Raw genomic sequence first — 23,639 nt, 5'->3', positions numbered from 1 at the left:
CCTGGAGCACGGCTGCTGCCGCCAGCCAGGACAGAACCCCTGCAGAGCCGATTCCTCCCCGTGGTCTTGGCCCTCTCTGGGACCTCCATCCCGAAATAAAATCTCCGTGGGCAGGGCGCCAGGGTGGTGGCCATTTCAGGGTCCCCATCCCAAGCCCCACATCCAGACACACTCGCTTTCCGCCCAGCTTTATTGCTGCCTCCTCGTCCTCCAAACGCTGCGAGACCCACATACAGAGGGGTGGCGCGAACCAGGTGCCCGAGCTGGCGGGGTTTGGCACGGGGTGGGTGGGAGGTGGTGCGGGGGGGGCTTCCTGTGGGGTCCTGCCCCGGTGGTGGTGGGTGATGGGGTGAGGCTGGGTGGGCGCAGCCCTTAGAGCTGCTGTGCCAGCCCAGGGGCACGGGCTCAGCCCCGGGCGGGGCGGCTGGTCCTCGTGGCATCGGTAGCCGCACTGGGCACGGTCAGGTCCCCCGAAACCGTCAGCGGCGGAGGATGGCGGCCAGGGGCCAGAGCCAGGACATGGCCCAGCCCGGCAGGTCACGGGCGGGTGCGGCAGAGGTCCAGGCGCTGGCGGTGGCCGTCCTGTTGCCCTCGCGGTACTCAACGCCGTCACCCGCTTCCAGCTTGCTGGCCGGCCGGGCCTGGCGCATGGCGGCCCCCGCCGCCACGCCAGCCGCTGCTCCCGCTGCTGCTGCCCCCGCCACGCGCAGGGCCGAGCCGTAGCGGGGCAGCGGTGACTTCACCCGGCTGCGGGTGGCCCCCCGGGCCCTGCCACGGGCAGCCCCCCGGGCCCCGCCACGCCCGCCCTTGCCAGCCACGGCGTCGCAGAAGGTGGCAGCCAGCAGCATCAGCGCCCAGCACGCCGCCGCGCTCCGCCGCATCCTGCCGCACCTGGGCACAAGGAGAGGCCCTGGCGCTCAGCCATGGCCTCGCACACGCGTGTACGCGCTCTGGCACACGCGTGTACAGGGTCTCGCAGGCCCGCTGCGTCTGCAGAGGCGCATAGGAGGCGCAGGCGGGAGTCTGCGTGGGCCACGCAGAGGCTGCACGTGTGTCCTCAGGTCGCACACGCGTGTGCGTGTCACTCGTGCAGCAGCCGATGGCTTGCACACGCACCCTCTCCCCCCTCGCCGTGCGGATGAGCGCAAGAGTGGGGCTGTGCACGCACCACACACGCGTGGCTTGCTCGACCCCCCCCCGCACACATGCAGCAGCACGCACGCGTGTACGCGCCCGGCCGTGGGGCGCATTCGCACCCACCCCCCCCCCCCGCACATGCACAGCCCCCGCTGCCCCTCCCGCGGGGCTCACCGGGCCCGGGGCCGCCGCTACCTCGCTCCGCTCCGCTCCGCCCCGCCCCGGCCGCGGTCCCGCCGCCGCGCTCCCCCCCCCCCCCCCCCACTCCACGCGCGTGGGCGGGGGCGCGCGCCGCGGAGCGGCGCGTGCGGACGCGGGAGAAGCACACGCGCGCGCGCGCGCTCACACACCCCCCCCCTCCCCCCACCACCACCGCGGTGCCGCCCCGCGGCGCCTCTAAACCCCCCCCCTTTCCCCCCAATCCTGTCCCCGCCGGGCCCCACGCGTGTCCCGCCGCGGGGGGGGCGAGGGCGGGACGGCAGGAGCGCCACCCCCCCCGGGCAGCCGCGGCCGGGCCCCTCGGGGTGCAGTGGCCGGCGGCTCCTTCCCCGTGGTCTCCGCCCGCGGGAGGGGGGGGCCCGCGGCCGGGGGGGGCCCACGGGCGGGCGGCTCCCACGGGGGCGGGCCCGGCCCCGCCCCTCCCGGCGGCAGCGCGCCGTGGGCGGGGCGCGGCGGCAGAGTCTCGGCCAATGGGGAGGGCACACCGTGGGGCGTGGCCGCCTCGGCCAATGGGCGAGGGGGGGGCGGGGCGACCTCCGGGGGGGCGGGGCCGTTCCGCCGCGCTCCGCCATGGCCGCCCAGCTGCGCGCGCTCCTCCGCCCCGCCGCCGCCGCCGCCGCCGCCGCCGCGCGCCGCCGCACGCTCCTCCCGCCGCCGCCGCGCGCCCTCCTCGGGGCGCGCGCCTGCAGCGCCGGTGAGCCGGGCACCGGGGCGGGCACGGGGGGCGAGCGGCGGCGGCGGGCCCCCAACAGCGGGCACCGCGCACGGCCCCGGCACCGGGTCCTTGCAGCTGTGTGGGGGCCGTGGCACTGCCTGCCGGCGTCCCGGCAGCGTGCGCAGGCCCCGCACCGCGCACGGGGTCCCAAGACCGCACACCGGCGCCCAGGACGGCGCATGGGGTCCCAGCACCGCGCACGGGGTCCCAGCACCGCGCACCGGGGGTCCAGCACCACGCTCCGGGTCCCAGCACCGCGCACGGGGGTCCCAGCATCGCGCACCGGGTCCTAGCACCTCTGGGCTGCCCCTGCCCTGGTCAGGGTGGCACCGGGAACTCCCCGCAGCCCTGGTCCCGACCCCCCCGGGGGGTGACGTCCCACTGGCTGCCAGTGACCGCTGGCACGCGCCCGCCACCCTGAAGGTCGCCTTAAAATAGTGCGGGGCCGCGGCGGGAGCCGGGCCTGGCTGGAGGGCGGTGGGGGGTCCCACGGGGGCTGCTCGCCTAACGGAGCGGCGGGCAGGGGCCCCGTTCCAGTACCTGGTGGTGCAGAAGACAGGGGTGCAGCAGAGCGTGGGCCTGATCCAGCTGAACCGGCCGCAGGCGCTCAACGCCCTCTGCGAGGGGCTGATGGAGGAGCTGCGGCGGGCACTGGAGGCCATGGAGAATGACCCGCAGGTGGGAGCCATCGTCATCACCGGCAGCCAAAAAGCCTTTGCAGGTAGGGCAGGGGGCCTCTCCCCACCCCAATTTTTTGGGGGGTTCAGTGTCCCACCCTGTTCCCCTTCGCAGCTGGCGCGGATATCAAGGAGATGCAGAATAAAACCTTCCAGGAGTGCTACAGCGGCGGCTTCCTCAGTGGCTGGGACAAGGTCTCCACCGTCCGCAAACCCATCATCGCTGCCGTCAATGGCTACGCCGTGAGTCCCCCCCAACCTCTCCCCACGCCCCCCGCTTTGGCCCCGGCACCCGCTGACCCCCCTCTTCCTCCCCTGTCCTAGCTGGGCGGCGGGTGCGAGCTGGCCATGATGTGCGACATCATCTACGCCGGGGAGAAGGCGCAGTTCGGGCAACCCGAAATCCTGCTGGGGACCATCCCAGGTGAGCGGGGGGGGCACCCACCAAGGGGAGCCCATCCCGGCCGGAGCGGGGACAGCGGAGACACCCAGGGACCCCTCTCTGGACCTTTCCCTTCCCCAAACGGCTCCAGGCGCTGGAGGGACGCAGAGGTTGACCAGGGCGGTGGGGAAGTCACTGGCGATGGAGATGGTCCTCACTGGGGACCGGATTTCAGCAGCGGAGGCGAAGGAGGCAGGTAGGGGCACGGGCCAGCCCTGGCACCGCGGGGGTCCAGCAGGGAGCCATCCCACCACCTCCCACCGCCCACCCTAGGTCTGGTCAGCAAGGTCTTCCCCGTGGAGAAGCTGCTGGATGCCGCCATCGCCTGCGCTGAGAAGATCGCCAGCAACTCCAAGCTGGTGGCCGCCATGGCGAAGGAGTCGGTCAACGCCGGTAGGGGCTGGGGGACCAACCGGGAACCCCTCTGGGGGGACTGCAGGGCCAGGCAGCAGGGTCTCCCCAACTTCTCCCTTGCTCTCAGCCTTCGAGACAACGCTGGCGGAGGGGATGAAGACAGAGAAGCGGCTTTTTTACGCCACCTTCGCCACCGTGAGTAGCAGGGCCGGCCCCATTGCTGAGGGTTTGGGGGGATAGCGGGGCTGCCGCACCCCCCCACACCCCAACCTCACCTCTCCGCTCCTCGCAGGGCGACCGCAAGGAGGGGATGACAGCGTTCGTGGAGAAGCGCAAGGCGAACTTCACCGACAGCTGAGCCCGGGATGCTGCGGGTCCGTGCAGCCACCTTCTGCCCATCAGCCCCCTGCGTCCCCCCGCGGAGGGGGTCCAGGACCCGGCGGCAAGCAGTGCTTGCCTGGGGCGAGGCCACCGGCAGCAGGGGTGACGCGACCGCCTTTGCCGTCACCATTAAAAGGTTTTCCTGGCGCTGCCGGGAGATGGGACGTCCTTGCCATGGGGTCTCCGCTGAGCTGGGAAATGTTGGGGTTCACTGAGGCCCCCCCCCACGCTCCATCACGCTGCTCTCCGACGCCGGGATGGGGAGGGGACAGCCTGCGGCATCTTCTCAGCTGCAACGCCGATGCGCTGAATTTGCCCGGCCTCAGCCCCACCTGGGCTGAACCGAGGCTGGGGTGATGGGCTGAGCTCCCGGCCCCAAGGCATCATCCTCGCCCTGCCTGGGGCCTCGGGGCGAGCCCAAAGGAGGGGTATCCCCCGGATTTGGGGGCTCTGCGCTTAGCGGTAGATTTCTGGCAGCAAGGAGGAGCACACCAGGATGCGGAGGTGGGTATGGGTTTATTGGGGAGGGCTCAGGGGTGAGGAGGGAGGGATGAGTCCCCTCAGGAAGCCCTAAGGGCGGCTCCCACCCCTCATTTAACAGCTTGGGGTGCATCTCCACTCAGATGTGGTAGAGATGGTCCCGGTCCTCCTCTGGGCCGCTCTGCACCTCCAGAGACAGCATCCAGGGTGACCCACGGGCATCGGCCTCTCCGGCATCGGCCTCTCTGGCATTGTCCTGGGGGTGGTAGAGGTGGTCGCGGTCCTCCTCCAGTCCCTCCTGGTCTTGGCCAGGGCCCCACAGAGCCCAGATGCTGCTGGAAAAGACCTTTATACCTCCTGGTTCCACCTCGTCAGTGATCTCACCCTCCTCCGGCAGCTCCGCGGCTCGTGTGCGCGGGATGCCAGGAGAAGGGAGGAAAAGGTCAAGGCAAAAAACAGCGAGGAAAGGTCGTGGTACAACAGTGTTACTAAATAGCCCCCTGCCCCAGGGGAATCCCGCCCCATCAGGGTGCAGGGACCCTGGCGAGACACCCCCCCCCGCCTCAGGAGGCTGCGGTTTGGATCTCGGGGAGCAGACGGGCTAATTTAGCCGCTCGTCCCGCAAACGGGCTGGATGGGTCCAGGACATGGGCGCTGCAGCACCCGCAGCTCCCCACCACCGCCAGCAAAGGGAAACCAACCAGGGCTTGATGCTTGGAGAGTTTGGGTGATTTGGGGGGGAAGATGGAGCTGCAAGCCCCTTAATGTTGGCAGGAGGTTGCAAAGCAACAAGGGAAATTTATTCCCCCCCCCCTCCCCAAAACGCTTTACATTTTGGGGTGTTGCTTTGTTGGTTTTTACAAGCCAGACGCGGGCACCCAAAGGTGCAGGGAGCGCAGCCACCTCTTACCTTTCCTCGGCCCAATCCTGCTCCATGGCCAGGTCCTTCAGCCCGGTGTCGCTCAGAGGCTGCGGGGAGAGGGAGAGAGAGGGGTGCTGGGGGGGTGGCCCAGATCATGCGTGGGTCTCGCTGTGCCCACTCATCACGTGGGGGCTCACCTGGGTGCCGCCGGGTGCGGGCAGGAGAAGGGCAGCGCCCAGCAGGACGGCGATGCCGCAGAGCTGCACGGCCATCGGGCTGGTGGAGAGAGCGCAGAGGAGCCACGTTGGCTGGGGCCTGCCTGCACCCCGAGTGCCTGCCTGCACCCTGCCCTCAGTGTCTGAGTGCATGGAGAGCGCATGTCTGTACCCTGCACCCACAGCTCCTCCCTGACTCTGCCTTGCACCCACAGTCCCTGCCTGCATCTGCCTGTGCCCACAGTGCCTGCCTGACTCTGCCTGCACTGAGCAGCTGCCTGCACTCACAGTGCCCAGCTGTGCCCCCAGTCCCTGCCTGCATCCTGTGCCTGCACCCACAGCTCCTGCCTGCCTCTACCTGCACCCACAGCTCCTGTCTGTGCCCCCGGTCCCTGCCTGCTCTTGTGCCTGCACCCACAGATCCTGCCTGCCTCTGCCTGCACCCACAGATCCTGTCTGTGCCCCCGGTCCCTGCCTGCTCTTGTGCCTGCACCCACAGATCCTGCCTGCCTCTGCCTGCACCCACAGATCCTGTCTGTGCCCCCAGTCCCTGCCTGCATCCTGTGCCTGCACCCACAGATCCTGCCTGTGCCCCCAGTCCCTGCCTGCATCCTGTGCCTGCACCCACAGCTCCTGCCTGACTCTGCCTGCACCACAGCTCCTGCCTGTGCCCCCAGTCCCTGCCCGCATCCTGTGCCTGCACCCACAGCTTCTGCCTGTGCCCCTGGTCCCTGCCTGCATCCTGTGCCTGCACCCACAGCTCCCTCCTGTCTCTGCCTGCACCCACAGCTTCTGCCTGTGCCCCCGGTCCCTGCCTGCATCCTGTGCCTGCACCCACAGATCCTGCCTGACTCTGCCTGCACCCACAGCTCCTGCCTGTGCCCCCAGTCCTTGCCTGCAACCTGTGCCTGCACCCACAGCTTCTGCCTGTGCCCCCGGTCCCTGCCTGCATCCTGTGCCTGCACCCACAGCTCCCTCCTGTCTCTGCCTGCACCCACAGCTTCTGCCTGTGCCCCCGGTCCCTGCCTGCATCCTGTGCCTGCACCCACAGATCCTGCCTGACTCTGCCTGCACCCACAGCTCCTGCCTGTGCCCCCAGTCCTTGCCTGCAACCTGTACCTGCACACACAACTCCTGCCTGTGCCTCCAGTCCCTGCCTGCACCCACAATTCCTGCCTGTGCCCCCGGTCCCTGCCTGCACCCTGTGCCTGCAACCACAGCTCCTGCCTGACTGCCTGCACCCACAGCTCCTGCCTGTGCCCCCGGTCCCTGCCTGCGTCCTGTGCCTGCACCCACAGCTCCCTCCTGTCTCTGCCTGCACCCACAGCGCCTGCCTGTGCCCCTGGTCCCTGCCTGCATCCTGTGCCTGCACCCACAGCTCCTGCCTGACTCTGCCTGCACCCACAGCGCCTGCCTGTGCCCCCGGTCCCTGCCTGCATCCTGTGCCTGCACCCACAGCTCCCTCCTGTCTCTGCCTGCACCCACAGCGCCTGCCTGTGCCCCCGGTCCCTGCCTGCATCCTGTGCCTGCACCCACAGATCCTGCCTGACTCTGCCTGCACCCACAGCTCCTGGTGTGCCCCCAGTCCTTGCCTGCAACCTGTGCCTGCACACACAACTCCTGCCTGTGCCTCCAGTCCCTGCCTGCACCCACAACTCCTGCCTGTGCCCCCGGTCCCTGCCTGCACCCTGTGCCTGCAACCACAGCTCCTGCCTGTGCCCCCAGTCCCTGTCTGCACCCTGTGCCTGCACCCACAGCTCCTGCCTGTGCCCCCGGTCCCTGCCTGCTCTTGTGCCTGCACCCACAGATCCTGCCTGCCTCTGCCTGCACCCACAGCACCTGCCTGTGCCCCCGGTCCCTGCCTGTATCTTGTGTCTGCACCCACAGCTCCCTCCTGTCTCTGCCTGCACCCACAGCGCCTGCCTGTGCCCCCGGTCCCTGCCTGCATCCTGTGCCTGCACCCACAGCTCCTGCCTGACTCTGCCTGCACCCACAGCGCCTGCCTGTGCCCCCGGTCCCTGCCTGCATCCTGTGCCTGCACCCACAGCTCCCTCCTGTCTCTGCCTGCACCCACAGCGCCTGCCTGTACCCCCGGTCCCTGCCTGCATCCTGTGCCTGCACCCACAGCTCCTGCCTGACTCTGCCTGCACCCACAGCTCCTGGTGTGCCCCCAGTCCTTGCCTGCAACCTGTGCCTGCACACACAACTCCTGCCTGTGCCTCCAGTCCCTGCCTGCACCCACAACTCCTGCCTGTGCCCCCGGTCCCTGCCTGCACCCTGTGCCTGCAACCACAGCTCCTGCCTGACTCTGCCTGCACCAACAACTCCTGCCTGTGCCCCCCGTCCCTACCTGCATCCTGTGCCTGCACCCACAGCTCCTGCCTGTGCCCCTAGTCCCTGCCCGCATCCTGCGCCTGCACCCACAACTCCTGCCTGTGCCCCCTGTCCCTGCCTGCACCCTGTGCCTGCAACCACAGCTTCTGCCTGTGCCCCTGGTCCCTGCCTGCATCCTGTGCCTGCACCCACAGCTCCCTCCTGTCTCTGCCTGCACCCACAGCGCCTGCCTGTGCCCCTGGTCCCTGCCTGCATCCTGTGCCTGCACCCACAGCTCCTGCCTGACTCTGCCTGCACCCACAGATCCTGCCTGTGCCCTCAGTCCTTGCCTGCACCCTGTGCCTGCACCCACAGCTCCTGCCTGTGCCCCCTGTCCCTGCCTGCATCCTGTGCCTGCACCCACAGCTTCTGCCTGTGCCCCTGGTCCCTGCCTGCACCCTGTGCCTGCACCCACAGCACCTGCCTGTGCCCCCTGTCCCTGCCTGCACCCTGTGCCTGCACCCACAGCTTCTGCCTGTGCCCCCGGTCCCTGCCTGCATCCTGTGCCTGCACCCACAGCTTCTGCCTGACTCTGCCTGCACCCACAGCTCCTGCCTGTGCCCCCAGTCCCTGTCTGCACCCTGTGCCTGCACCCACAGCTCCTGCCTGCACCCTGTGCCTGCACCCACAGCTCCTGCCTGTGCCCCCAGCCCCTGCCCGCACCCTGTGCCTGCACCCACAGCTCCTGCCTGTGCCCCCGGTCCCTGCCTGCATTCTGTGCCTGCACCCACAGCTTCTGCCTGTGCCCCTGGTCCCTGCCTGCACCCTGTGCCTGCACGCACAGCTCCTGCCTGTGCCCCCTGTCCCTGCCTGCATCCTGTGCCTGCACCCACAGCTCCTGCCTGCGCCCCCAGTCCCTGCACCCACAGCTTCTGCCTGTGCCCCTGGTCCCTGCTTGCATCCTGTGCTTGCACCCACGGCTCCTGCCTGCCTCTGCCTGCACCCACAGCTCCTGCCTGTGCCCCCGGTCCCTGCCCACACCCTTTGCCTGCACCTACAGCTCCTTCGTGCACCCCCAGCGCCCACCCCTGCCCACGCTGCCTGCCCCCCGTGGGTGGGTGCGGCTGCTCCCGGGGCTGCCCTTCCCACGCAGGACGGGGCTGCTCGGGGGAAACGGTGCAGGGGATTAACCCCGGCTGTGCACCCAGGGACTTGCAATCCCCATAAACCGGGGCGCGTGCAATCTCCGTGCACCCAGGTGTTTGTATCCACCGTGCACTGGGGCACATGCATCCCCACATGTGCCAACAAAGTAAATGGCCACGTTTCTGATCTCTGAATAAATGAACGGTGAGTAAATGCACTCTGCAAGCACTGAGCAGAAGCAGGGACCAGCTAAAAGCCCCCTCGGAGCTGACATTCACCAAGTCTTGCTGTGTTACCCAAATACGGCTTCTCCGAGCACACCCGGGCCCTTGCAAGCGGTGGGTCGGAAGGGAGGAAGAGGGACTCCAGGCAGCCTTAGTTCATAGGTTGCTTTGGGTTGGAAGGGACCTTCCAAAATCATCCAGTCCAACCCCTCCCGCCATGGGCAGGGACATCTTGATAGGACGAGAGGAAATGGCCTCAAGTTGCACCAGGGGAGGTTTAGATTGGGTATTAGGAAAAATTTCTTCATGGAAAGAGTGGTCAAGCATTGGAACAGGCTGTCCAGAGAGGTGGGGGAGTCCCCATCCCTGGAGGTGTTCAAAAAACGTACAGACGTGGCACTTTGGGACATGGTTTGGTAGGCATGGTGGTGTTGGGTTGATGGTTGGACTGATGATCTTAGAGATCCTTTCCAAACTTAGTGATTCCTAGTTTTACTTTCATTAAAAAATTAATCCAGCTACCAAGCCAGGAAACATGAAATTAATGATTACTCTGCCCTTAACTGGTTTAGTGGTGGACTTAGTAGTGTTAGGTTACTGGTTGGTCCGGATGATCTTAAAGGTCTTTTCCAACCTAAACAATTCTATTCTATAATTCTATGATCTTCCACTAGATCAGGTAGCTCAAGGCCCCATCCAATCTGACCTTGAACCATAGAAAAGCGCAAGCTTTTCTAACTCATGGGAAGCTGAAGAGCCAAATTTGCCCTCTGAAATCAAACTGCGATGGGGCGGCAGCTGCAGCCACACACCTGGGCTGAAGCCCTCTCCGAGGAGATGTGATTGCCCCAAAGCCCCCGGGGAGGCCTGGAGGAGGTGGTCCAGGGGGGCAGGCAAGGGGTTGAAGAGGCAAGCGATGCCTGCTACCTGCCCGTGCAGGCAGACGTCTCCCACATCGCTGCCAGGGCGCAGGCGTTTGCTCAGTGATGAAGCCAAATGAGGTCAGCTTCAGTAACCCCAGCAAATGGAGAGGAACCTCATCCAGCGCCATGGCTGCCTTCCCACTGCCTGATCCCCTGCCAGCTCTGGGACTTCTCCGACATCCCAGGCTGCTTGAACCTCTCCCACAGCTTCCCAGGAGCTCAGTGATGTTAGGCCATACTCCTGTACCTGGAAGTTCTGGTCACATCGCAAAGCTTGGAAAACCCTCGCAAGCCCAAAATGGCTGCTGCAGGGCGGGCAGGTATGTGTCCTCCTGCCAGCAAATGATCTCTGTAGGGGGGGGGGGATGATGCACTCCTGATCCTGCATGCCAAAAGCCCCGGCAGCTTCCGTGAGGATGGGGAGTCCTGGGAGAGGTCCCAGCAAGGTGGTGGCCTCTTGCAGGGAGCTGCTCCCTCTTGCTCTGTGGGGGTTGCTGCAGGGGTGGACCTCTTTTGACTTCTCTGCTGGTGCAGGTGCTGATGTCTTGCTCCTTCCATGGCATCGAGTGTTCCCCCGGGTCGGCTGCAAACCCTTCCCCTTGCTTCTCCCCCATGTCTGGCATGACAGGACCCATCTCCATCACATGGGTGCCTTCATCTCTCCTACAATAGAAGGAAAACAGGTGAATTTGGGGCTTTCAGCCCCCAAACCATTCACCAACACATTTCTTTCCCTAGCAGATGAGCTTTGGAGGGGTGTGTGAGTCTAAAGCCTCTGCCCTGACCCTGCTGTGATGGGTTACACCCCATTTCACCTAGGAGACCCTGTTTTCACACGGGGCCGGGTGAAGGCAAGCTCCTTCATCACCCAGATGCTGGAGGACCCGCGCAATGCTCCGCTTACAGACCAGGGAGAAGCCAGGGACATGCTCGGGGACACACTGAATGTATTATAAAAATACCCTTTCCTAGCTCTATCAATTTTATACTATGAAAGTGTATTAATTTTGTTTATGTATATTAATTCGCATTACACACTGTAATGTGATGAGGGAGCGGAGTCTTACTGGAGACTTTGGTATTATTGTCCATGCTTAAGTAAAATAAACTGCAGGCCAACGCAGCTTGCATGCTTCATCCTTGTTAGCTTTGCGTGGCGCAGGGTGGTGGGTACTCTGTGCTCAGAGAGGGGTCAACATCGATTGCCCGGGGAAGGGGCGCAGGGGTGTGCACACTCATGTGCCCTGTGCGTGTGTGTGCAGCTGATCTCTGTGTGTGCACATGCAATCAATCTGCATCCTTGCCTGTGCCAGCAAGCGCATGCCTTGTTGCACAAATCTGCATGTTGTGCATACATCTGCACGTTGCGTGCAAGCCACGTGTGCGCATGCCGTACTTGTGCCCAGTGTGTGCGCACGCGTGTGCTGCCTGCATTGCACGTTTGTACGTGCACGCACATGTTGGGCACATTTTCTGTACATACGTGTGCCTGTGGGCTGTGCATTTGCACACACATGTGCAGGTGTGTATTACGCTTTTCTACGCATTTGCCGTGCCTGTGTTGCGTGCCCCATGCTTGCACATGTCCGTGTGTGTGTGTGTGCATGGCATGTGCAGGTATACGCTGTACACATGTATCATGCTCATGTGCATCTTGCGCCACGTATGTGCTTGCCTGCAAACACTGCATGCGTGCACCTGCTGCGCACACTTGTACACATGTGTGGATCGTGCCAGTGTGCGTGCAAGCATGCTACCTGAGCCCCGCTCTGTGCTTGCATTTGCTCGTACACGGTTGTTTGCCATTGTGTGCGTACATGTGCATCCAACCAGCCTGTGTCCTTCTGATGGCCGCTGACGGGTACCTCTACCTGCTCCTGCCCACATGAACAAGGAATGGGCTGGAAAATTTTGCTTATGATAAATTGCACAGGGAAAAAGAAAAAAAAAAAAGGGGGGGAAATTCAAGTTTTGGCTTGAAATAAGGATTTTTGAAAGCCACTGGCCAGCTGGGAGACTTGCTCATGGACTCTGGAAAAAGTTGGTAACCCAAACGAGAGCTAGTCATGAGCCCTGAGACTGTAATTGTAATTTTTATTTTTTAACAGCAAGGGCAGACATTCAGAGAGCTGGAGTCCGGGAAAAAGAAAGGAATGAATTTCCAGGTGGAAACTTAGGATAAACACCTAAGAGAGAGCAGATTAGGCTGCTTCTGCATGGTCTTTGTACCATCATGTGCCAAAGCTTGCAGGCATCTCCAGTGACGTGGCGCCTGCCTCAAATTTCCTAGTGCAGGAACTTTCCTGGAAGTGCAGTGGAGGGAAAAAAGCCTCATTAGGGGCTTCCAGTGTTGGAAAGTGATTTTTGGTCATTGCTGGTCCCTGCTGATAGCCGTCTGTGGGGCAGGAGCACCAGGGTGGTGGCCGCAAAGGCGGTGACAGAGCCTGGTCTTTCCTGGCCTGTGCCACGCCCGTCTCTGGGGGGGCAGCAGCCTGCTGGGGTGGGGGCTGTGGACATGTGCGTGGGGTACGCGTGGAGAGGTGTGGACGTGTGCATGGGGTTGCGGGGCACAAAGGGGGGGGGTGTGGTGGTGCGGTGGGGGATGCTGGCTGGAAGGTTTGCCTGCCAGAGACAGCTCTCTCCAGAAGCCGAGGAGCAAGGATTAATGTTGGACAAGCCGGCTGAGTTTTAAACAGAGCGAAGCATTTTAAAACTGACATAGAAATCTCCTACGTTGCTGTAAGCATCATTCCCTGCTCTGATTTGCAAGGATTTTTCAAAGGCCTTTTTATCCTTTGTTCCTCCTGGAGAGGAGGAAGGGAAAAAAAGCAATTACAGATCCTAAGCTTGGATAAACACCATCCCAGCAACCTCTTTTTTTTCCCCTTTAGGCACAATTTTATAAGTGCCACAGTTCAACAGGGCCCCGAGACCTGGCGTCAGCATGCTGAGCCTGGCTCTGTGTTTCCAATCAATCTTTTCTCCTGGCAGGATGAGATTAAAAAGGGAGGGAAAGACAAGAGGAAAAATAACCTCCATCTCAATCTGATTTTGGGGGTATCAAGAGCAAAGGGCAGTTCATTCTTCACATCGGACTCTGCCTGGGCTTCAAAACAGCATTTAAGTTCTCCATGAAGCAATTTTGTAAAAATTCCTTTTATTTATTCACCTAGTTGGAAGTCACTTGATTTTAACTCCCCATGGAAATGAACTGCAAGGCACCAGAATGCTTTTCCTGGCCTGGGCAAACCCTTCATGCGGGTTTCAGAGCAAGCGCCGGGGAGCGGAGCAGACTTCAGTGAGATGGAGAAGGTCGGAATTAGGGACCAACGCTTTTTTTTCTGTTGTTTTTTTGGTCAGTGGCTCCAGCTTCTGTACAGGCAGCAGATTTTGTCTTGGAATTTCTTGAACCTATTTTTTCCCCTAAAAGGCAAAAAAAAAAAAAAAAAAAAAAATCCTGTGTCGTCTCAGCTCCAGCAGCTGATTTCCTCTCACCTCCACGTCTCAGTGCTCCGCCGCAGTCTGAGACTCCTTCTGCGAGCAACCGATGGGGAGTTCAACCTGCCCCACGTCTGCGTGCGGTCCCAAGGGCTGTCCTTGCTGGGAGCTTTTAAACACACTGTGAGAAAATGAAAGAATTAAAAGAATTAAATTAATCGTTGTAATCTACACTGCTCTTCCTCTGGATTTTATTTGGATTCTCCCCTGTGCAATGGCACCCAGCCCCCAGGCCAGCTACAGAGGCTGGGGGGGATGCAGGTTTCCTGCAGGAAGAGGGAACACGGTGCGTTTTGCTCGGTGTTATCCCTGCTGCACTTTTGGCAGCAATTCTTTGCAAGTTTTTCACAAAGCCCATGCGATCCCCGCAGCTGCATGGAGTTTCAAAACAGCATTTGCCATTTCCAAGCTCAGGCAGGATGCAACCATCTATCTAGAAAGCCACTCGCAGCACAGAGGCAGAGGAATTTATTTGTAGTTTGAGTTCAGCAGGGACCAGAAAACAGACTGTTGCATCTCGGGAAGGACAAACATAAGCATGGGCCGGCTCTGAAATGCTGCCAAAGGGAGGCGGCACAGGGACACGAAGGGACTGTAGCAAAGCACCTCCCAAGGTATTGATGTATCCCAAACTGCTGCTGCACAATCCCTGTTTTCTGCCTTCCCTGTACAGAGCAGGATCCTCGCACGCAACTGCACATATCCCAGCTCAGCCACGGTGCCATCACTAATGTTTGCCGGCGGCAGGGGCCGGCGCCTTCTCATCTTGCACAGATCGGGTGCACTGACCTTCAGACTTTCTTCCTTGGTCCTTTAAACCCTCGGGTGGCACCTTGTCCAAAGCAAATTGTGGACGGGATCCTGGAAAGGGAGACATGCTTTAATACACATTAACAGCCCACCTCTCACAGGATCACTGGGACACTTTACACCTTGTGTAGCATTTCAGGCTCCTGGAGTGGGAAGAGCAAGGTATGAGAGGAGCAGGACATCTAAATCACCAAAGTGTAATTCACAAAAATGGGTGAAATACTGGTCTGCTTTCACATTTATTCGGCACATTTCATTTATGTTCTGGAAGCCTCTCCTCTCTCTTTACAACCAGGTGTAAGGCGTTACAAAATACAATATGCCACTGGGCAGTTGCAGTGGTTTGTTGCGGAAGCACATGATTGTGAAGAGCAGGAGAGCAGAAGCAGCAGTAGAAGTGTGGCCTTTCAGCAGGAAATTTTCCTTTTGACCTGCAGTATCACATCGAATTCAAGGGACGGTTTCTGTCTGGTTTATAACTGTTACACTGGACAAAGCAGTGAAGTTTAAAATGTCACTGTGGCAGCTGCTTAGGGACAGGATTTTGTCAGGCAAACCATGACATACAAAAGCAGACCTAACTGGCTGTAGCGTGTTGCGAGTGTTTTCAGACTCCACAACTGGTTAGAAAGCCCTGAATTGGCAACGCTCACCTCATTTTACAGAGGCAGAGCGAAACACTGATGCCAGTGAAAGCAAGAGGGGGCTGAGGACAGAAGTGGGTTTCCCCACGTGGCGCTCCAGTGCGGTCGTGGGCTCATCATGCTGCTTCCAGACTGCCAGTGTGTCACAGGCATGGCAAACTCAAACCACAAGAATCCCTTTGCTAACTGGAATAGTTCAGGCAAAACCGCATTAACCTTTATGTTGAGAGATGATTAAAATGATGAATAAATTACACCAATCTGGGTGCTGGGAAGAGGGTGGTGGCAACCTTGTATCTCATACGGGTTTTACAGCACATGATAAGGGGGATTTCAAAAGTCAAGCCAGAATTAGACAATTCAGTTTCAACTTTTTGTAAAGATTTAAAAACAAACAGAAAAACCAGCAATGCTGCTCTGGCCTTGCAAATCCTAAGATTCAGAGCAGGATGTTCACCTGATTTGTCCTTTGTCCTGCGACTGCATGGGAGCACAGACAGCTACAGTGAAACGCACCAGCTCAGCCCCGTGTCAGCTAGGATGGGAAAGTGTTACAAAGCAGGAACAAAACTTGTTTGAGTATTTTAGGACAGAGTTCTTATCTTCAGACCCACACCATTCTGCAATACCCTGGGAAGGGATCATGGGCGGGCAGACTAACAGAAACTTACTGACATGGCTTTCACCGCGTATACGCAGTCTGTCCTCCTTACACCTTCCTCTTTTAAAAATGGCTTTTAAAACATACATGGAAATCTGACCTCTTTTATCTTCAACACAGAAACACCCTGAGCCGTGCTGCACTAGGCACTGCAAAATGCAATTAAGATGATACAGTCCCAGCCCCAGGAATTTTTGCCTGTGGAGGCCAACAGGACAGACCTGGATTTATAGAGTCGTTTCTCTGGCCCCGAAGGGCCAGGGCTGGCTGCAGGCAGAGGGATCTCCATGTGCTCACTGGGCCCTGTTTCCATGGGGTCCACCTGGAACTGCTCCAGCATCTCCACACTCACATCCATCGGCACACTGGCGCACTGCTTTGTGGGAGAGCTCACGTGCTTGGGGCCACTGCAGAGAGAAAATTTTACATCCTTTCTCAGCAGCTGCCACGTAAGCGCAGAGCAAAGGAAACAAAAGGTATTGTATGAGACAGGTCAAGTCCAGCTTGGGTGAGTTACTGCATGGAGGCACAGAGATTTGGCTGCTCAAACCACCGGGAGCAGCCAAAAGGCTGCTGGAGAGCTGTGCAATAGGCTTGTATGAGTTTCTGCTTAAGTATTCAGGGTTGCTGCATTATAGCACACAGCTTTGTGCCCGGGTTCTTTATGTGCCTTCAGTCCATAAAGCTTGTCATTCAACAGGCGTGATTCCCCGAGAGGACTGTCCTTTAGCTGACCTACTGGTGCCATGCTGCAGCAAAAGGTGACCGTTAGCTTTTCATCCCTGGCTAAGGGGTCGGCAGCATTTGTGGTCGGCAGTTTCTTTCTTCCCTAAATGCCAAGCCACTTTAGTAGTAGGTAGCTGGGCCTGCTTGCAAAGTCTTTGACCAGCTCTTCCCTTTTCAGTCTGGTGTGCCCTGAAGCGTTTGGAGCAGAACACGTTTCACTTCTTGTAGCCAAACTTGCCCCAAGAACATTACGCTGTGACATGATGGCAGTGACTGACAGCCTCTCAAGTCCCCTCACTGCTTCTGTAATCAAGGGTTTCCATGTCCAGAGCTGCCTTACATCACTTCTAACCATTGACACAGAAAGGAAAGGAGATCTGAAGATCTCTAGCCCAACCCTCTAGTCCAACTCTGTTCTGCTCAGAGGGTTGGACTAGAGGGTTCACATCATAGCTAGACCAGGCTACTCAAGCAAGCTTTGGAAGACTCCAGAAACCCAGTCCCCTGTCCCTTTGGGCACTCATCCCAGGGCCACACCACCCTGCCGGGCAAGAAATTTTCTCTCCATCCTATCAGCCAGGTCTCTGAGGAAAGCGTTAAACAACATCAGTCCTATTAATCCCTGTGGTGAAAGCAGTGCTTGAAATGAGCGGCCAGCTGAGAAAGCTGTTTGCCAAACTTGCAAAGCCTCCCTCTGCTCTACCTGTGCTTTTGGGGAATGGGAACATTGCAAAGGGGCGGAGAGCAAAGCAGGAAACGTGCACAAAGCGACGGAGAGAGATGCTGGGCTTTGTGTTTACACTTGAGATGGCATGAAGGGAGCAAAACCTGGAGCCACACGTGGAGAGAAATAAGACATGCTTCAACATTAAGATAAAGCAAAACATTGCCACAGAAGGACTTGCAAGTTTACCTGTTCTTACAAGCAGCAGAAAACATAATTTCTGAGCCTCTCTAGGATATAAACTTGCTTATTCTGGAAAGGGAGTAAGACAGCAGAGAAGCACAACATCACCCCTACAGGGGAAAACCAGTTGTGCTATTGCAGTTCTGCAATTACCTTTTCACTTTCTTTGGTCTATCAAACCGAAAGTCAGCAGGATAAAGGTGAACAGTGACCAAGTGATCCTTTCTGTCCTTGCTGCTCTTGAACTTCTCCGCACAGCCTTCTACCAAACACTTGTACTGAAAGGCGAGGGGAAAAAAAACAACTGGAAAAGGCAAGCGGTGTCAGCTGGGGATGTGGGTGCCCTCCCTGAACAGTCAGTCTCTAAGGATGCCAGCCCATGCCGTGCACAGCAACCCCAAGCAAAGGGCTGGGCACGGAGACTCACCATGTTTTGCTTCTCGGCCATTATCTGGAAGAGCGAGTCATGCCACTCCAAGATGTGAATATCCAAGAGATGCCCTGAGGGAAAGGAGCGCTTGCAGAAGGAGCAGACGTTCCTGTGCAGCGTGTTGTAGTGGTGCTCATAGCCCTCCAGCGTATCAAAGACCTGGCAGCACCCAGAGATGTGGCAACTGAATTCAGACACCCTGCAGGGAAATGAGGACATCCACGGCTTGAGTTAAATCAGGGCCTTAATTTAAGCTGCATATATCCCTCTAAATGACTTTATTTACTTGTGGCATTTTTCGTGACTATCACTTAAATGAAAACTGCAACAGAATGAAGATCACAATGCTACCAGCAGTTGGAAGCTCTTATTTGCCGTTACGGCTTGAGCATCGTATATATTAACATCCTCTGGCATGGTGCTTCAGTTAAAAATAAACACCAAGCAGCAATGCGAGAAATAAGCTGTTTGACCTTAAAGTTGCAGCCGTGGACTAAAACTTTGTGCCCATGCTGTTTAACAGGCATCTGCAGGATAACCTCACATACTTTTCAAACTACTTCCTCAATTTTAGATACAAGAGCAGGTTTTAAAGAGACATAAAGATTTTCCCCCAGGCTTGGCTTTCCTAATTGGGGCTGTCTGTACCACACAGCTCTCCCACTGTTTTGGCTGGGTACATAATAATCTGCCGCTTAAATCCTCGTTTAGCTACAATCCCAATTTTCAGACATATTAGAGGTGCTTTATCTGCTTATGGGGAACTCTAAGTGCAATAATGTCACATTCAGCAAGCACGAGGAGTCAGTATTTAGACAGACAGCTGACTGCAGCACAAAACACCGATTTTTGACCTTTTCAGTGGGACATTGAGGTTTGCAAACTGTATCACCTCATCTTCCTTTTCAAACTGCTTTGCAACGTGTCCACGTCTTCTCCCTTTTAACTTATTTCTCCTCCTTGGCCTCTAAAGTCCACGGACAAGAGGAACGGCACCCGTCCCAGCCTCGCCACCTGTACAACGCGAGCAGGCAGGGTCCGCACCAATGGTGCCGCATGCAGACGCAACACGGAGCAGGACACATGAATTAATGGGCATGCCTGCGGCCACTGGGATGCCGGGGCGGCGTGCGGGCCCTGCCTCACTTACTTGGGTCTCTCCGCCACCTCTGCGAGGCTGGTGAGGACACCCTGGAGGTAGAGGTGCCTGTGAACGTCCCCATCCTAGGAGAGGAGGAGAGAGAGGCCGTGGGCAGTCGGGCCTGCCTCCCCAGAGCGAGCCCTTCTTCTCCACGGAAACAGTCGGCGGCGGGTCCCGCGCTGGGGGAGGCCCAGGAGGAGCTCTGAGGGAGCACGGCCCTCGCTTTCCACACAGACCGGGCGCGGAGGCCCAGGCCCAGGGAGGCTCACCCGGCGCGGGGGGGACCCCAGGCCGGCCGCCGGCGGGAGGACAGCCCCTCACCTCCAGGAGCGGGTGGTGGGGGCCGAGGTGGAGGCGGCGGGGGGCGAAGGCGAAGGGCGGGAGCGGCGGGGCCGGCGGGGCGCGGGGCGGCGGAGGGGGCAGAGGGGCCGGGCCCTCCCGCAGGCGGCACCGCAGCCCGGGCGGCAGCGGCAGCATGTCGGGGGGGGGGCAGTGCGCATGCGCGGGGGCACTTCCGGGGCCTACGCAGCGGAGTGCGCATGCGCCTGCTGCGCCGCCGGGGCCTGCGCAGAGGTGTGCGCATGCGCAGGAGGGGAGCTTCCGGGCGTCTGCGCCGGGGAGTGCGCATGCGCCCGCCGCGCTTCCGGGCGGCGCCGGCGGCCACTTCCGGGCGGGCAGGTGGGGACGGGACGGGGCTGGGGCGCTGCCGGGAGGCGGCGCTGGGGCTGGGGAAGGCGCGGACCCTCCCGGGCGAGCCGGGGCGGGAAGCGGCCCGGATAAGCGAAGGGACCCGCCGCGGTAGCCGGGCGGGCGTCTCCGTCCCGACCCCGCGCCCAGCAGGGCCGGCGCCTCAGCTGCGGTAGGTCGCTGGGGGCCGTGTCCGGCGAGTCGGGGCATCCCCGGGAATGGGGATGCCCCACAGCTCGGGGCCCCGTCCCGGGGACGCCCCGCTCTCACGGGGCCGGGCTCTTCCCTCGGGGCCGGCCGGGGTTTCCCCTCCTGCAGCTGTGCCGGTGCCTCCGCGGCTGTCGCCGTGCCCCCCGCCCCGAGCAGAGGAAACCCCAGCTGGATATTAGGAAAAGGTGTTTCCACGTGAGCATCAGGGCCCCTACTGGTGACGGGATCTGGATCTTTGGCGATATTTAAGCTTGGACTGGACGAGGCCCTGCACAGCTCGCTCTAATTGGGCTGTATTTCAGGTGGAGGGCTGGACCGAGGCTTGCAGAGATCTGTTCCGGCCTATAATGGTTCAATGATTTTGGCAAAACAAAAGTGTGTCTATATGTTTGACATTCTGCACCTGTACGGGATGTCACATTAAACTCTATACTTAGAATCATAGCATCGTTTAGGTTGGAAAAGACCTTTAAGATCATCCAGTCCGACCATTAACCTAACAGTACCAAGTCCACCACTAAACCAATTAAGGGCAGAGTAATCATTAATTTCATGTTTCCTGGTTTGGTGGCTGGATTTTTTAATGAAAGTAAAACTAGGAACCGTTAAGTTTGGAAAGGATCTCTAAGATCATCAGTCCAACCATCACCCCAACACCACCATGCCTACTAAACCATGTCCCAAAGTGCCACGTCTACCTGTTTTTTGAACACCTCCAGGGATGGGGACTCCCCCACCTCTCTGGACAGCCTGTTCCAATGCTTGACCGCTCTTTCCGTGAAGAAATTTCTCCTAATATCCAATACTTGCATGATGCCTCGGTCAGCCTCTTACTCCTGTGGCCATCATTTAAGTCACTTTGCAGAATTTGGTGCTTGTCTGTTAATGGGTAGTTGAATATAAAGACCCCTAAACTTGGAAAAAATGCTTTTGAGTAAGTTCAGAAGCCACAGCATGGGCAGGCTGCTGAAGCCAGCAATTTCACCTGTGTTTGCAGCCTGTCAGTATGTGAACCAGCACTTCTTACGATGACTCAGTAACTTTTCCACCACTGGTGTGATTTTGAGGTTGAAAAAACCTCTGCTGGCTCACCTGCGTTTAAGGTGGGGTTTGTACCATTATAGTTACATCGGGCACAATAACGAGTATCTCTGTTTTGCTTGCTTCCTCCCCTTACATGTATTTCTTTATTCCAGACAACTATTTTAGCATCCCCTGCAGGCTCATAATGTAGCCAGGAAATGTTGTTTGTGCAGGTATATTTTCATTTGCAGCAGTGAAGAAATAACTTGCCGCCTTTGTTTCTGCATCCCACAGAGCTTGTAGCCTCAGGTGGGAGTATGAGCGAGTTCCGCATTCACCACGATGTCAATGAGTTGCTCAGCCTGCTGCGCGTTCACGGCGGGGAAGGAGCCGAAGTCTACATCGATCTTCTGCAGAAGAATCGAACGCCTTACGTTACCACGACTGTCTCTGCGCACAGCGCAAAGGTAAGCGTCGATGTGCTGTAACCGCATCTGAGATGCGTTTCAGACCTTACTGGGGGGGGCAGCAGGACTCCTGAGGACGCATGCTTCCTTTGCAGTGGTTGACAGAGCTTCCATCGGCTCCTCCCTAAGGAGAAATTCAAGATAAACATTCCTCAGTGCGATTTCTTTTGGCCAGTGATGTGAACTACCTTTTTCCTTACTCTACCATTCTGTGAGATGACTTCTGTGGGTGCGGAGCTGGATGCATGTTGGGAGGGGTAATGGCTGTCCCAAGTTTTTCTGAGAATAAGAGTGAAATCATGTTGCCTTTGGTAAAAAAAAAAAGGGGTAGTCTGATCTGGAATCTCAGTTTAGGGTATAAAGTAGAAAGGTTATATCAGGAAAAAGGTAAAATCCTTGCATCTTGGAGAGATTGGTGAAAGAACATGAGAAGGATTGGGGGGGAGGAAGTTCAAAGAAGGAGCTTATTTTGTGCCTGTGATGCTGGTTTCAAATTTTAATTAGAGGGGTTGTCCTCTGGAGGATTAAAACAAATGAAAAATAGTAACTGCATGAAATGCGATTATATGAACAACACATGACTTTTTTCCTGAATATCACCCAGGTATTAGGGATTAAAGCCTGACACTCTCATGAGCAGGCATACTTCTGTGGCCGTAATACTGGTTTTCACTGTCGTTTTTAAAAGCAATCCATCAGTCAAGCTATAAGTGCTAGAAAATCGCCAACTCTCTCTGAAAGTTCAGATCTTTGTAGCCTGAACTGCACGTTTTCTCTAATTCCAGTCTTACACATCATTTACACTGACAGCTACAATTTGTAGACTTGTAGAAAGATTTAAGTAGAAGGCACAGGTGGACACCTGCGGTCCCACCCCTTGCTCGCAGCAGGGCCAGCATCACAGCTACAGCAGACTGCTTAGCTGCGTTTTGAAGATCTCCAGGAGATTCCTCCATCTCCCTGGCTGTGTCCCAGGGTCACTTCTCTCTCCAGAAAGGACTGTTTCCCTAGGGCCAGTTGGGATTTTCCATGTCGCAGTTCATGGCAGTGCCTGTGATGCTTTTGTTGTGCCCCTCGGAGCTGGATCTGTAACCTCTTTGGGCCATGGGCAGTACGCCCCACTGTCTCTGTGGCTCTGCACTGGGCTCAGTCCAGTTTGTTGATGTCTCTCTTGCTAGTGGGGCCCCCAAAGTGGACTCATTGTCCAGATGTGGCTTAATCACTGCCAAATCCCTTAATAAACTTGCTGCTACAAAATTATATCGCTTCAGACCAAGCACGCAAAGCGAGCCCTGCGACAGATCTTGTGCTTACCTTCATCTTTTCTCTCCTGCGGTCCCTTCTCCATCAGCTGAAGTGCCAGGACCCCCTCTCTCCTCCTGCATAATTATTAATAGGAGACCAATGCTGCAGCATTCAGTCCAAAACGCATTCCCTGAAGTACTTTGGCAGCAGCCGCAGCCTGCACCTTGTCTCCATCCTTGCACAATGCTCCTCTCTTGAATGCTGTGATTATAATATACATTAAACATATAATATTAATGTGGTGTTTTACAGGTAAAAATAGCAGAGTTTTCTCGAACTCCTGAAGATTTTTTAAAGAAGTACGATGAGCTGAAGTCAAAAAATACAAGACATCTGGATTCTTTAGTTTATCTGCTGTCAAAACTCACAGAAGACAAAGAGGTTTGTTTCTCCTTTAGAACTGGATGTGTTGTGTGCACAGCATGTACAGCATGCTTTCTGATGACAGCATTCAGTGAAATGCATTGAAATCGACAGATAACCAGTTCTGGCATTTACTTAATTATTAAAGCGCTACTGAGAATTACAGTCCTCTTGATACAAACCACTAAGACATGGGAAACTGGGACAGAAAGGCCTGTGGTCTGATTCAGCAGAACCGTCTTACGGTCATATGTTTTTTGCTTTAGTATGTGCTGACCAGTGTTCACAAAATCTTTTTTTTTTTTGTGTATGTACAGACACTCCAGTATTTGCAGCAAAATGCTAAAGAAAGGGCAGAACTTGCAGCAAATGCAGCAACCAGTGCCAGCACAAACTTTTCCATTCCTTCGTCTACTTCCAAGATATCTCTGCAGGAGCTCGAGGAGCTACGCAAGCAGCTGGGCAGTGTCACAGCCAACTCCAGCGTTCAGCAGGTACTGTCTCTTCCCAAGCTTTGGGTACAAAATCTTTCCCTTCTGCTCATGTGTATAGCTGTGCTCTCAACTTTTATCATCTATTGGAATTATAAATGTTCTTATCTGTGCAGATAATCTAAATTATGTCTCAAAAATTATTTGTCAGATTGTATTAAAATCTTTGTGCTGTTCTTAATAAAAGT

The 23,639-nt window shown here is 57.8% G+C and overlaps 4 protein-coding genes across 5 annotated transcripts in view; 2 read left to right on the top strand and 2 right to left on the bottom strand.

Moving 5' to 3' along the window:
* Positions 1-479: 479 nt before the first annotated feature.
* Positions 480-881, bottom strand: SPRN (shadow of prion protein). Its single transcript, XM_075717357.1, has one exon. The coding sequence runs from the start codon at positions 879-881 to the stop codon at positions 480-482; it is 402 nt and encodes a 133-aa protein (XP_075573472.1).
* Positions 882-1,926: 1,045 nt separating this feature from the next.
* ECHS1 (enoyl-CoA hydratase, short chain 1) lies at positions 1,927-3,902 on the top strand. Its single transcript, XM_075717817.1, has 8 exons — positions 1,927-2,050; positions 2,595-2,792; positions 2,864-2,991; positions 3,073-3,172; positions 3,282-3,386; positions 3,464-3,583; positions 3,672-3,739; positions 3,837-3,902. The coding sequence occupies exons 1-8, from the start codon at positions 1,927-1,929 to the stop codon at positions 3,900-3,902; spliced, it is 909 nt and encodes a 302-aa protein (XP_075573932.1).
* Positions 3,903-13,525: 9,623 nt separating this feature from the next.
* ZNF511 (zinc finger protein 511) lies at positions 13,526-19,382 on the bottom strand. Its single transcript, XM_075717608.1, has 7 exons — positions 19,227-19,382; positions 18,915-18,988; positions 17,762-17,963; positions 17,488-17,612; positions 15,923-16,108; positions 14,376-14,447; positions 13,526-13,707 (listed from the first exon to the last, which is right to left on the bottom strand). Exons 1-6 carry the CDS (start codon positions 19,380-19,382, stop codon positions 14,378-14,380), a joined length of 813 nt encoding a protein of 270 aa, XP_075573723.1. The 3' UTR covers positions 13,526-13,707; positions 14,376-14,377.
* A 172-nt stretch (positions 19,383-19,554) lies between these two features.
* TUBGCP2 (tubulin gamma complex component 2) overlaps positions 19,555-23,639 on the top strand; it is a 37,558-nt gene continuing 33,473 nt past the window's right edge. Inside the window, exons 1-4 of one of the 2 annotated variants that reach the window (XM_075717228.1) lie at positions 19,555-19,583; positions 21,120-21,292; positions 22,850-22,978; positions 23,278-23,454. In XM_075717228.1, the coding sequence (XP_075573343.1) occupies positions 21,143-21,292; positions 22,850-22,978; positions 23,278-23,454 (456 nt within the window). In that variant the 5' untranslated portion in view covers positions 19,555-19,583; positions 21,120-21,142. Of the gene's footprint in view, positions 19,584-19,963; positions 19,988-21,119; positions 21,293-22,849; positions 22,979-23,277; positions 23,455-23,639 lie in introns of those variants that run through there. The other variant, XM_075717229.1, reaches the window with a different exon arrangement.

This window comes from Pelecanus crispus, chromosome 10, assembly GCF_030463565.1.
Source record: "Pelecanus crispus isolate bPelCri1 chromosome 10, bPelCri1.pri, whole genome shotgun sequence".
NCBI classification, from domain to species: Eukaryota; Metazoa; Chordata; class Aves; order Pelecaniformes; family Pelecanidae; genus Pelecanus; species Pelecanus crispus.
The sequence above is the reverse complement of the archived record's forward strand: the minus strand, read 5'-3'. Positions and strand labels throughout refer to the sequence as shown.

Coding starts and splice junctions, on each gene's coding strand:
- SPRN (XM_075717357.1), bottom strand. CDS start 881: ATGCGGCGGAGCGCGGCGGCGTGCTGGGCGCTGATGCTGCTGGCTGCC.
- ECHS1 (XM_075717817.1), top strand. CDS start 1,927: ATGGCCGCCCAGCTGCGCGCGCTCCTCCGCCCCGCCGCCGCCGCCGCC. Junction 2,051..2,594: donor GGCGCGCGCCTGCAGCGCCG/GTGAGCCGGGCA, acceptor AGCGGCGGGCAG/GGGCCCCGTTCCAGTACCTG. Junction 3,740..3,836: donor TTTACGCCACCTTCGCCACC/GTGAGTAGCAGG, acceptor CGCTCCTCGCAG/GGCGACCGCAAGGAGGGGAT.
- ZNF511 (XM_075717608.1), bottom strand. CDS start 19,382: ATGCTGCCGCTGCCGCCCGGGCTGCGGTGCCGCCTGCGGGAGGGCCCG. Junction 17,964..18,914: donor GAGGTGGCGGAGAGACCCAA/GTAAGTGAGGCA, acceptor ATTTCCCTGCAG/GGTGTCTGAATTCAGTTGCC. Junction 16,109..17,487: donor AGACCAAAGAAAGTGAAAAG/GTAATTGCAGAA, acceptor TTCTCTCTGCAG/TGGCCCCAAGCACGTGAGCT.